General features: G+C 36.0%; 1 protein-coding gene across 1 annotated transcript; it reads right to left on the reverse strand.

Moving 5' to 3' along the window:
• Window positions 1–8,916: 8,916 nt before the first annotated feature.
• On the reverse strand, window positions 8,917–9,895 carry LOC131077122 (putative U-box domain-containing protein 58). The gene is made up of 3 exons (XM_058014552.2): window positions 9,681–9,895; window positions 9,142–9,283; window positions 8,917–9,033 (listed from the first exon to the last, which is right to left on the reverse strand). The coding sequence occupies exons 1-3, from the start codon at window positions 9,893–9,895 to the stop codon at window positions 8,917–8,919; spliced, it is 474 nt and encodes a 157-aa protein (XP_057870535.2).
• Window positions 9,896–13,578: the final 3,683 nt, after the last annotated feature.

Raw genomic sequence — 13,578 nt, forward strand, 5'->3', positions numbered from 1 at the left:
GAAAAAACTTAGTTAGAATAGTTGTTGGAGTCTACTACCCCAATCCAGCCTCACGATGAATAACAAATTACAATAGAGTTTTATGCACACCAACCCAAAGGAGCACCAAACATCTGAAATTTTGAGCACCAACTCAAGGAGCACCTACCCCTACTTTGAGCACCCACTTGTAGATTATAATGAATATTTATTCAATTTACAACTTAGTTACCTTACTACAAATTATGTTTTGTGGTTTCCCTATTTTTCTTTCTTCTCTCTGCTCTCTGCACCTTGATTTGCTTTGCTTTTCTTCTACTACTCTTTCTATCCATTCTCAACTTCTTGCTGCCTCTAGTTGTCTCACCCTTTTGATCTTTGCTGCTCTCTGTCTCTGATCTCTAATGCTTCCAATACACTATCCACACTTTCAACAACACTACTTTCTTTAGAACATCACCTCATGCAATAATCAGCTTGTGGAAAAAATCTTTATTTCCACCTCTACCTCTGTCTTCACAAACCAACTACCTTAGTCCAATTGCATTTACTGCTCTACTCAATCAACTCTACATCAGAGAATGTTTTTCCCTCCAAATCTGCATTTAAAAATAATTTTTTATATATCTCTGAGATCTGTAGATTAAAGTTTTACTCAAATCAACCACCTATATTAAATGACTCTTCTTTGTTTTCCTTAATGTTCTCTATATAGGCTTACTATTTTTAGAAAGCTAAATCTGCACCACAGATTTGGTTTTTCCATTGTCAATCACCTCGAGCCCTACAAAGATCTCCACCTAGTCTACCATTAATCCATTCTTCATCCTCTATCGTCCTACCCATAAAAGATGGACAACTACCTTTATCAGATGTACTAACTCGAAAAATCTGATTTGTTCTTTCCACCCAAGAGCCACATGTCTTCATATTCTTCTGCCAGATTAGATGGACAAGGTCGGTCATCAACCACGTAAGAATCTGTAATAATCATCATGCATAGGTGTCATCAAATCGACCTTCAAGTCACCTAATTAACCATAGTCAATTGCCACGTGGACCTCCAAGACTATCGGCTTCCAGATATGGCCGCAAGAGATCACAATCTTTAATTATGTCAGCAAAATACCCTTTCATCACTAATGTCATTGGGTCCATACATGCCATGTCGTTGGGTTAGACTTGGTCAATGTTTATGTGGATTATCGAGCTACTTCATGCATGTTCTACCCATGAGGGATAAGCTTCAGTTATTCTCAAGAAGCCTTCTTCTTTCTTTGTTATCCCACACTATATTATCACGTTATCTCAACTCACACGGGCTAAGGATTCTCCCAATTTTTTCTTCACTTGTTCTTATTCCATTCTATATTCCTTTACCCTATTTCACCTCACGGAATAACCTTTCTTCATGGTAGCAAACCATTCTTCCTTGTCCCACATTGCTTGTGTTTCATTGCTCCTTTGATGCAGGATAAGCGTTGTCTTCCCTTAACAAGCATCTTCTTAACCCAAAACCCTTTCCTTATCCCCGCAGAGACACGCAGGATAAGAAAGCCTTTCCTCTTCCTTTATACTCTTATCCCACAACACTTTTCTTGTTGTTGTAAACCCTTGCAGGATAAGGATTTCCTTAGTGTCCTTCTCTTTAATTTGTTATAATGCATGAATCTTGTGTAGTCTCTCTCTTCATGTGGAATAAGGGAATCTCTCTTTTGTCCTTGATTTTTCTTATCATTATTGGTCACTCTTGAAATTGCAGGATAAAATAATGCCTTATTTTCCTTTATTTATTGTTATCCCACAAGGTTTCTTACATTCAAATAACATGTCACAAGATAAGCCAAGCAACATAACCTAGATGTTATTGACATCTCTATCACACATTAGCGACTAGCTGGCAAAAGTTTCTCCATAGTTGTTTCTTGTTACAGGATACAAGGGGTCACATAATCGTCATGTTATTGATATCATCTACCACAATGTAGTGTTACCCCACATGGTCTCTTATCTTCAATTGTTCATGTTGCGGGATAGTGGGGGTTGCATAACCGTTATGTTATTGATATCCCGATAGACCAACACGACTAACCCGTCATGTTAGTGAGATGTGAAATCATATTTTGTGGCTTTGTAGATAGCGATAACCTACATGTTATTGATAATTGGGAATGATACTCCTCCCAACTAGATGCGATAACCTACATGTTATTGACTACTGTAGCTAACTTTTTCTAAATCAGACCAGATTTCACATTACATTTTCAACACAATTGCTTGTGTCCTCCTTGTCCATTTTCATTCCCCAATAACACATTTCATGCAATCCTCCTGTATCTCCTTGTGCATATAACATGGTGTGTTATACGATGTTACAACAACACTTTTGCCAACCTATCAATCCAAACTCTCCACTAAATCTTGTATGATCTCTCCAATGCATATTCTCAATTATTGACAACAATGACAATAATGCCAACAATCTCCCCCTTTGTCATTGATGTCAACACACTTGTAAAATCATTCATAGACCATTTATCTGACCATTTCTTCCCATTTGACAACAATGACAAATGGTATTGCGACGAAATGTCAACTGTGCAATAATCATGACACATCTGCAATACATTATAAATTTCTCCTCAAGAATCATGACACTTATGCAACCTGTAGCTAGATGAACCATTATTACAATATAAAAAGGAGTGCCAATATTGCTTACAAAAATATAGATCTCCCCTGAGACTATACATGAGGTTGAAGGATGAAAGAATAGGAAAATATTATGCTCCTCCTGAACCACAGACCTCAACAATATGTTTAAGTGTAGAAGGAGGGCAAGACAACACCCAGCTTGTATCTTAGATACTCAAATGTGTCCTTTGGAAGAAGATTTATAAAACGTTCTACAACCTGCTCACTTGTGGGAAAATATTCAACCTTTACCTCCTTCTCTGCAACCTTCTCTCTAAGAAAATGATATTTAATTGCAATGTGCTTTGTCCTTGAGTGTATGTGATGCAGTCAAGGTAGGGAGATCCATTGAAGGACATCCTTGCCTTGCAGCCTAAACACAAACACCATGCAAGCTATACCAATAATTGGTAACACAACAACAGATAAAGTAGAAAGAGAAACCAATAACACCACATAATACATAACCGATAAATAGTATGAACAATTATTACAACAATTTAATGATTTACATATGCCACATGTTGGACCGCAACCCAAGATTACAAAACACTCTTACAACTTACATCTATGATCCGTAGTTCATCCTCTCAACAAATCATCATTCGGTAACAACTTTCACTATTCTGCACTGATCCAGACCTCAGCCATCCTAGCTTCAGTCCTACTAGACTAGAATCTCACAAAAATATCAACAACATACAAATCTAAGAGCTGTATATCTTCTACTTGACAAATAGGTCTCTGGTAATAGTCTGTACTATTTTGCATTGATCTAGACTTTAGCCATCCTGACTTCAATCTACCCATACCAAAATCTCTCTAGAAACTAAATCTTGCTCAATCTCTATTTTTTTGATCTTTGTCCTCCATCCTCTATCTTCTCCCTTCCGAAATAAATCTCTAAACTTTCCCTTTATACCATCCATAAGAAATAACAATTTGATCAAGTCGGCCAAAAACCAACCGGTTCATGGTGAAATGTGTAAACAATAAAATGCCCACCTAAATCACTAAGATCATCAACAAAATACTTATAACTTCATCCAGTAGTCTGGGAATATCAGACAAGGCTCAAGAAACATCAATCAATGATCCACAAGTCACAGGAATCAACCACAAGCCAATTTGGCTTCGCTCCATATACTGCAAAACTAATTGGTATGAACACAACGATACCGAACCAATACCAGAATCAATATCTCACTGGAAGAAAATCCAAATGACATGAATCTTGAATATGATAAAGACAACAAACCCAAGGTGATAAATCCAAATCCATAATGCTAAATTCACAAACATGAAGAAATTCCATGATCTCCAAGCAATTTCACAGCTAACTGCTCCAACTGGTTTGAACTACTCTGGTGCTCCTGCATCAAACTTGAGATTAATTGAAAAGTGAGTCCCATCACTTGATCAGTTTTGATGATCGATCAGTAGGTACTTGCAACTAGCTTAGGAATTCGGCAATCTGAACAAGTCCACAAGTTGCCTCTACTTTATTTCCAACCAACCGGTACATAACTGGGTCTTCCTCGATCAATAGGTTCACAAACCATCTCTGATGCCACTTGATGCGGTCAAGGTAGGGAGATCCAATGAAGGACATCCCTACCTTACAGCCTAAACACAACCACCATGCAAGCTATATCAGTAACTGGTAACACAACAATAGATAAAGTAGAAAGAGCAATTGGCAACACCACATAATACATAACCGATAAATAGTATGAACAATTCTTATAACATTTTAATGAATTATATATTCCACATGCTAGACCGTAGCCCAAGATTACAAAATAACTCGTACAACTTAGATCTATGATCCATAGTTCATCCTCTCAACAAATCATCATCCGATAACAACTTCCACTATTCTGCACTGATTCAGACCTTAGCTATCCTGGCTTTAGTCCTACCAGACTAGAATCTCGCCAAAATCTCATCTACAAATCTAAGATCTGTAGATCTTTTGCTCAACGAATAGGTCTTTGGTAATAGTCTGCACTGATCTAGACTTCAGCCATCCCGACTTCAATCTCCTTAGACCAAAATGTCTTTAAAAACTACATCTTTCTCGATCTCTATTTTCTCTGATCTCTGTCCTTTGGCCTCTGGCTTCTCCCTTCTAAAATGAATCTGTAAAATTTCCCTTTATACCATCAACAATAAATAACAATTCAATCAAGTCAGCCACAACCCAACCGGTTCGTGATGAAACATGTAAATAATAACACATCAGCCCAAATCACCAAGAACATTACCAAAATTCTTAGAATTTCATGCAGTCCTTTGGGAAAATTGGACAAGTCTCAAGCAACATCGATCAATGATCTACAAGTAATGAGAATCAAATGCAACCCAATTTAGCTTTGCTCCACACACTAAAAGACTAACTGGTAAGAACACACCAATACTAGACCAATACCAGAATCGATATCTCATTAGAAGAAAATCCAAATGCCATGAATCTCAAATATGATAAAGATAATGAACCCAAGGTGATAAATCCAAGTCCACAATCCTAAATTCTCAAACATAAAGAAATCCCACAATCTCCAAGCAATTTCATAGCTAACTGCTCCAACCAATTTGAACTACTTTGGTGCTCCTGCATCAGCATGAAAGGGTTCTTTGATATATAGATTGGACTTGAGTTGTCACAAATGATGGGAATAGGATCCAAAAACTCTACCTGAATGTCCTTGAGAGTTTGTTTCATCCACAAAACTTGTGAGAAACATGTGGCAACAACAATATACTCTTCTTCAACAATTGATAGTGAAATACACTCTTGCTTCTTGCTATGGCATGAAACTAATCAATCTCCAAGGAAGAAATCTCCACCCTTGGTACTCTTCCTATCATCTACACATTCTGCCCAATCTGCATCAGTATAGGCCCGCAAACTAAAATCTCCTTTCTTTATATACCATAAGCCATAAGTGTGCTTTGCAGATACTTGAATATGCTTCTCACTACATTCACATGAGATTGCTTATGGGCTACTTCAAATCTTGCAACCATGCATACAACTTGAACTATATCATGCCTCGATGTTGTAATATACAACAAACTTCCAATCATGGATCTATACAAGGTCTGACCAACACTAGGTTACTCATCATCTTTGCATAACTTGCATCTTGTCACCATGGGGGTACTAACTGGTTTATGTCCTCCATTTGAAACTTCTTGAACATGTCCTTGATATACTTGGTTTGATAGATGAATATGCCCTTATTCTGCTATGATATTTGTAAACCAAGAAAACATGACAACTCTCCAAGCATGTACATTTCAAACTCTGATTGCATCTAACCAACAAATTCTTTGCATAGAACATCTTTTTAACCTCCAAAGATGATGTCATCTACATATACTAGTACTATGATCATTTTGTCTCCATCTACCTTGATATATAAATTTCCGCCAACATTTCCTTTTCTAAAACCTTGCTGGTGAAGATACTTATCCAACTTAGAATATCATGCTCTAGGTGCCTGCTTGAGACCATATAATTATTTTTTCAATCCACAAATAAAGTTCTCATCTACATGCAGATTTGACATCCATTTGATATACTTTGTATCTTTTATATGCTAAGAATGCCAAGAACATCCTTATAGCTTCAAGTATTGCAACTAGTGCAAATATTTGTTCAGAATCTATGCCCTCTACTTGAGCATATCCCTTGCATACTAGCCTTACCTTGTTCCTTATTACCTTGCCTTCTTCATTCATCTTGTTCCTATAGACCCATTTAGTCCCAATGATATTTTTGTCAGCTGGTCTAAGAACCAATTCCCATATTTTTTCTTTTCAATCTGTTGCAACTCCTCTTCCATTGCCTTCATCCACTCTTCACTTTAGCTAGCTTCATCAAATGTTTTGGGTTCCATCTCTATGATAAGTCAAAAATCTACTTGCTCAATGTTCCTAGCTATCCTTCTAGTTTGTACACCATCATTTTTGTTTCCAATAATTTGATCCTCAGGTTGATTATTTTGCACATATCTATTAGGGCTTGCCTAGGTGCTTCTCTTTCATGTTCACTTTCAGATTGATCTTAATCTTCAACATGTGGCTCTTCCATATGATTTATTATGCTATGTTTTCCTTTATCTAGATCTTCATCCACTCTTACATGTAAAATATCAATCACCTTCTTTATCCTCTTGTTGAAACATTTATGGGCCTTGCTGTGAGTTGAGTACCCCAACAAGATACCTTCATCACTTATTGAACTAAATCTTCCTCATCCATATTCAACTCTTTTGATAAAGCATTTTCTGCCAAAATCCTTGAAGTACTTGATTGCAGATTTTCTATCATTCCATAGTTCATAGGGTGTCATTTTGTTATTCACTCTCAGGCGTACTCTATTTAATATATATATATAGTTGTATGAACTGCCTCCTTCCAATATACATCAAGTAAATTGGCTTCATTCAGTATTGCCCTTTCCATCTCTTTGAGTGTTTTATTTTTCCTCTCCACAACACCATTCTGTTGTGGTGTCCTAGGAGCTGAAAACTCTCTTTTGATTCTATGCCTTTCACAATAGTCTTCAAATTCATTTGATGTTAATTCACCTCCATGGTCTAATCTTAAACACTTCAGCTTGTATCCGCTTTCTTTATCAACAATCTTTTTGAAGATTTTGAATCTTTCAAAAGCTTGTGAATTATCTTGCAGGAAGGTGACCCATATCATCCTTGAAAAATCATCTATGAGTAGCATGAAGTATCTTTCTCCATTTATATCTCTTCTGATTGTGGGCCCACATAAATCTATATGTACAAATTCTAAAGGCCTTGTGGTAGAATACTCCTTTTTCTTGAAGCTAACTTTAGTTTGTTTTCCTCTTTGACACTCATCACAAAAGGTGCTTGTTGGCTTAATAATTTGAGGTATGTGTCTTACATACCCTTTCTTGGTTACCTTGAAGAGGTTATAAAAATTGATGTGGCCTAGTCTTCTATGCCATAGCTAGGTTTCATCAACTTGTCCCATCATACATTGAGACTCAAAAAATTCCTTAAGATTATATACATTGCCATATGTCCTTTTTCCTTCAACAAAAAGTTGTCCATTTCTTTCCTTTCTTATCTCACATCCTTTGGAGTCAAAAGTAAATCTACTTCCCTTGCCACACATTTTACTCACACTTAGGAGATTGCATTTTAAACCTTCTACATAATAAACATCATGATATTTCAGCTTGCCATCAATGTTTAGTGTACCCTTGCCTTTTATCTTCATTGAAGAGTTGTCTCCAAAACTCACTGAGACACCATTCCAATCTTCAAACCTAATAAATTTCTTCTTATCACCAATCATATCATTGAGACACCCACTGTCAACTACCCACAAGTTTTTCTTTCCGCATGTAGGGCAATTTGAACAATCAAATTTGATTCAGTTTTATTTTTATCCTTCTCTGCCCAAACTTGTTTGGTTTCTTTCTTCATTTTTGTTGTCCCATTTTGTTTTGATTTTGCATTAGGGTCATATGTAGGAGACACCATCTTATTTTTCTTAGCAATCCTTAACTTACAATGTTTTTCAATGTGATCCAAGTTTTGACAATGATAACATTTTATATTTATATTGAATGAAGAATTTGAAAAACCATTTTAGGATTTAGATACAATTCTCCTACATTCATAGCTCCTATGATAATACTCATTACAATGATAACAGATAACATTCATATTCCTAAGAGCAACAAATTGATTTCTACTTTCAAAACTAGGAGAAGACCTATGCATAAGCTTACAATTAACAATTCGATGACCATAAGTATTACATTTATATCAGTAGCCATGGAACTGAGGTACATACCACTCATTGTTGAAGTTGTTTCTCATTTGTCTCCTTGGAGCATCTTAGTTTGTTCTTCTTGATTTCTTTCTTCTTTTCTCCTTGACCTAAGCCTCCATCATCAATCTCATGTTTTCCTTTAGGATCAACTTGCAAGTTCCTTGATTGATTTCTTGTAGTAGCAGCATATGTTTTCTTCTCAGTGAGCTTATTGACAGTGAAGGTCTGTTCACCTTCATTCTTACTTGAAGAGAGAAAATATATTTCATTATTTGATGAATCTTTACTGGAAGAGAATTGACCAACATCAAATCCAACACCTTTTGTATCCTTTGAGTGCTTTTTATTGTTCAATATTTTGTCCAGCACATCAGTACCGCCCTCATACTTGATTCTCATTTTGTGTTCATCTTTTCACTTTTCAAGTTCTTTTTTGAGACTCACAATCTCTTGTTCCAAATTTTGATGCTCTTTCTCCTTGTCTTCTAGATCTGATTTTGTCACTTCACACATTCTTTTAATCCCTTCCAACTGGATTCTCAAATAAAAAATTATTTTCTTTGACTCCTGAAGAGATTTTTTTAATAGCTCTTGTTCTTTGGCAACAACATACTTGAACTTCTTGAAATATTTTCTTACCTTTATTAGTTCTTCTAGAGCACTTATAAGTTCACCTTCTAGGTCAACTATGACTTCAAATTCTTCCTCTTCATCACTGCCAACTTGAACATCATTTACCACTTCTTGTTGCATAAAGAGATTAATCTCTCTTTCTTCTTCACTACAAACATCATCAAAGACATTGTCTTCATCTGTGGCATCATCTTTAAAGGTATAAAGACTATTCTTTTTCCCAAAACTTTTTCTCCTTGGTTTGTTGGCTTTCTTCACATTTTCTTTGCCAAAAGGTCTATTGTTTTGTTTGTTGTCTGCATCTTTCTCACAATAGGGACACTTGGAAAAAAAATGTCCTATTTTGCCATAGTTAGAGCACTTGAAATCCATCTTACCTTTGTACTTGCCTACTCCCTTTTTGAGTTTTCTCACAGAGTTAGCTACATTAGTGTTTGAGTCTTCTTCAACTTCTTCATGAGAAACTTCTTCCTTACCCTTTTTGGTAGTATTAAAAGTAACGTCTCTCTTTTGAGATTTATCCTCCTAATGTTCTTATTTCATACATTGATAAGGAGCCAAACAATTCATCCATAGAGAATGTATTTAAGTTTATAGCTTCCTCAATAGCAGAGACCTTTGTGTCATACTTTGAAGTTAATGATCTCATAACCTTCTTCACAATAACCTCATCTTTGACATCCTCTCCAAGAGCTCTTATAGAACTCATAGAGTCTTTCACTCTTTGCAAATAGTCGGTTATCTTCTCCTCTTCTTTCATTCTCAATATTTCAAACTGATCTCTCAGATTTTCCAGTTTGGGTTCTCTCACTTTGGTATCTCCTTCATATATCTTCTGTAGCTTGTCCCAAGTTTCTTTTTCTGATGTGCAGTTCATGACTTTGATGAACTTTATATCACACAGAACACTTAAGATTGCTTTCTGAGCTTTGGAATTGTTCTCACATTCTCTTTTAGCATCAAGGCTAGTAGGAGGAACTTGAGTGACTTTATAACCAATTTTTACTAACGTCCAAACATCAAACCCTAGGGAAGTCATGTAGGTTTCCATTCTTCTACTCTATAAAGCATATTTGGTGCCATCAAATATAGGTTCTATAGAGTATGAGGATTCATTCCTAAGAATTGTGCCCACTTAGCTAGAATCTACCCAATCTAGAGAAAGCTTTTACTACAGAGGAACCTAAGCTCTGATACTAATTGAAGAACACAAATAGACATTAAGAGGGGGGTGAATCAATGTATTTTAAAAAATTTAAGTTTAGTGTAAAATTTTTAATGATTTAATGCAAAAATAAATATACACACATAAGAGAACATCACATAACACCAGATATATGAGGAAAAACAAATGTGGGAAAAGCCTCAGTGAAAATAGCTGCTAGAGTTTACTGCTCCAATCTAGCCTGACAATGAATAAAAAATTACAATATAGAGTTTTGTGGGAACCAACCCAAAGGAGCACCAACCCCCTTAGATTTTGAGTACCAACTCATGGAGCACCTACCCCTACTCTGAGCACCCTCTCAAAGATTACAATGAAAATTTATTCAATTTATAATTTAGGTACCTTACTAGAAATGATGTTTTGTAGCACCTGACTGGTTTCCATTTTTGTCTTTCTTCTCTCTGCTCTCTGCACATTGCTTTGCTCTACTTTTCTTCTGCTGCTATTTCTATCCCTGTTCAACTTCTTGCTGCCTCTAGTTATCTTGGACTTCCGGTCTTTGTTGGTTTAGGTCTGTGATATCTGATACTTCCAATACACTGTCCACACTTTTAGTAACACTACTTTCTTCAGCAAATCACCTCATATAATAATCGGCTTGTGGAAAAAATATTTATTTCCACCTGTATCTCTATCTTCATTAACCTACTACCTTATTTCAATCACATTTACCATTCTACTCAATCAACTCTACATCAAAGAATGTTTTCCCTCCCAATACACATTTAGAAATAATTCCTTATATATCTCTAAGATCTGCAGATTAGATTTTAACTCGAATCAACCACCTATATTAAATGACTCTTCTTTGTTTTTCTTAATGTTCTCTATACAAGCTTGTTATTTTTAGCAAACTAAATGTGCCTCACAGATTTGGTTTTTCCACTATCGATCACCTTGAGCCCTACAAATATCTCCACTTAGTCTGCCATTAATCCATTCTTCATCCTCTATCGACCTACCCAGAAAAGATGGATAACTACCTCTATTAGATGCACTAATTGGGCAAATCTAATTTTTTCTTTCCACCCAAGAGCCACATGTCTTCATATTCTTCTTCTAGAATAGATGGACAAGGTTGGTCATCAACCATGTAAGAATTTGTAATAATCGCCATGCACAGGTATCGTCAAATTGACCTCCAAGTCACCTGATCAATCATAGTCAACCACCACATGGACCTCCAAGACTATCAGCTTGTAGATATTCTTGCAAAGTCGATCACAATCTTCAATTATGTTGGTAAAATACCCTTTCATGAATTTGATAGGTGTTCTTTGATTCACTCCATACACACCACATCATCGGGTCAGAGTTAGTCAGATCTTATGTGCACTATTGAGTTGCTTCATGCATGTTCTACCCATGCGGGATAAGCTTATGTTATTCTCAAGAATGCTTCTTCTTTCTTTGTTAGCCCAGACTATATTAGCAAGGTATCTCAACTCACATGGTATAAGGATTCTCCCCTATTTGACTTCACTTGTTCTTATCCCACACTATATTCCTTTACTCTATTTAACCTTGTGGGATAACCTTTCTTCATGCTAGCAAAGCATTCTTCCTTGTCCCACGTTGCTTGTGTTTCATTTTTGCTTTGATATGGGATACTCTTTGTCTTCCCTTTACAAGAATCTTCTTAACTCATGGCTCTTTCCTTATCCCCATGGAGATGCATTGGATAAGGAAGTTTTTCCTCTTACTTTATACTCTTATCCTGCAACACTTTTCTTATTGTTGTAAACCCTCACGGAATAAGGGTTTCCTTAGTTTGCTTCACTTTACTTTGTTATCCTGTGTGAACCTTGTGTAGCCTCTCTCTTCATGTGGGATAAGGGAATATCTCTTTTTCCCTTTCTTTTTCTTATCATTATTGGTCACTCTTGATAACTGTTGTGTTATTGACATCATCTACCACAATGTAGTGTTACCTTGCATGGTCACTTATCTTCAACTGTTCATGTTGTGGGATAGTGGGGGTTGCATAACCATCATGTTATTGACATCTTGATAGACCAACATGACTAACCTATTGTGTTATTGACATCTGTACTCACATTTTGTAGCTTTGTAGACAGTGATAACCTACATTTTATTGACAACTATGAATGATACTATCTATAATTTTATGTGATAACCTACGTGTTATTGACAACTACAACTAACTTTTTCTAAGTTAGACCAAATTTCACAAAACATTTTTAACACAATTGCCTATGTCCTCCTTGTCCATTTTCATTCCCAAATGACACGCTTTATGCAATCCTCCTATATCTCCTTGTACATATAACATAGTGTGTTATACGATGCCGCAAATAATAGTTTTGCCAACCTATCAATTTGAACTCTCCAATGCATCCTCTCAATTGTTGACATTAATGAAAATAATGCCAACAATATATTCTAAAGGTTTTTAGATACCATATTTAGTAGGAAAACATCTAGTAGAGGTTGGTAAAATATTATAATTTCATGACACCTTCATGTTCCAATAGTTATACATGATATAAGACAACCCAAATGGACCATTCGACCCCCTTATTGGCCAAATACCCATGTTACAAATCTACGATTTGGCTAAGTGCTCCTTGTCAAGGATCAAACATTAGACTTCCTCCTTCCATTTTACCAGTTCACCCAATTTAACCAAAAATTTCACTCCATGCTTTCTCTTTTCTACTTCTTGTAAGTATTTCAGGATTTGGGGATTGAGTGTTCATTGTAAGATTTTCCTTTCTTAAGGAAAGTATAACCCTAAACCTTTGACCCCCAAAGACTAATCACCTTCTTTCCCTTTGTCTAACATTAAGGCATCAGATATTAAAGATTGGGTTTAAACATTCCTAAAGAAAAAAAATTAAACCTAACCCCTGACTCTTGATGTTTGATTTCTCACTTTTCCTTTTCCACCCACCTTCCTTTTAGAAATTGGGGGTCAAAGATCAATTTAAGCCCTTCCTATTTGGGAAAAGTTAATGTGAATATCTGAAGCCAAACCTCAACTCTTTCTATCTTCAACCTTTTGGGTATTGTGGGTTGGGATCACCTTACCCATTTCTACTTTAGAAAGAGTTAAGGTACATCCCCTATTGGAGATATTAGGAGCCCATCATGAAGTTTACCAAACTTAAAGGGATTGAACCAAGAAACTAATCAACCACACACAAGAATGTTACAACTTGATAAATGACAAACAAAGAATATTAAGAAGCAAT

The sequence above is a fragment of the Cryptomeria japonica genome, chromosome 9 (genome assembly GCF_030272615.1).
Source record: "Cryptomeria japonica chromosome 9, Sugi_1.0, whole genome shotgun sequence".
In the NCBI taxonomy this organism is placed as follows: Eukaryota; Viridiplantae; Streptophyta; class Pinopsida; order Cupressales; family Cupressaceae; genus Cryptomeria; species Cryptomeria japonica.

Bases quoted from the DNA above. Each gene is read 5' to 3' on its own strand.
- LOC131077122 (XM_058014552.2), bottom strand. From the start codon at position 9,895: ATGAAAGAAGAGGAGAAGATAACCGACTATTTGCAAAGAGTGAAAGAC. The intron at 9,284-9,680 runs GTATGAAATAAG...TGATGTTTGTAG, and splicing joins TTGTTTGGCTCCTTATCAAT to TGAAGAAGAAAGAGAGATTA. The intron at 9,034-9,141 runs GTAAGAAAATAT...TTGAGAATCCAG, and splicing joins CTCTAGAAGAACTAATAAAG to TTGGAAGGGATTAAAAGAAT.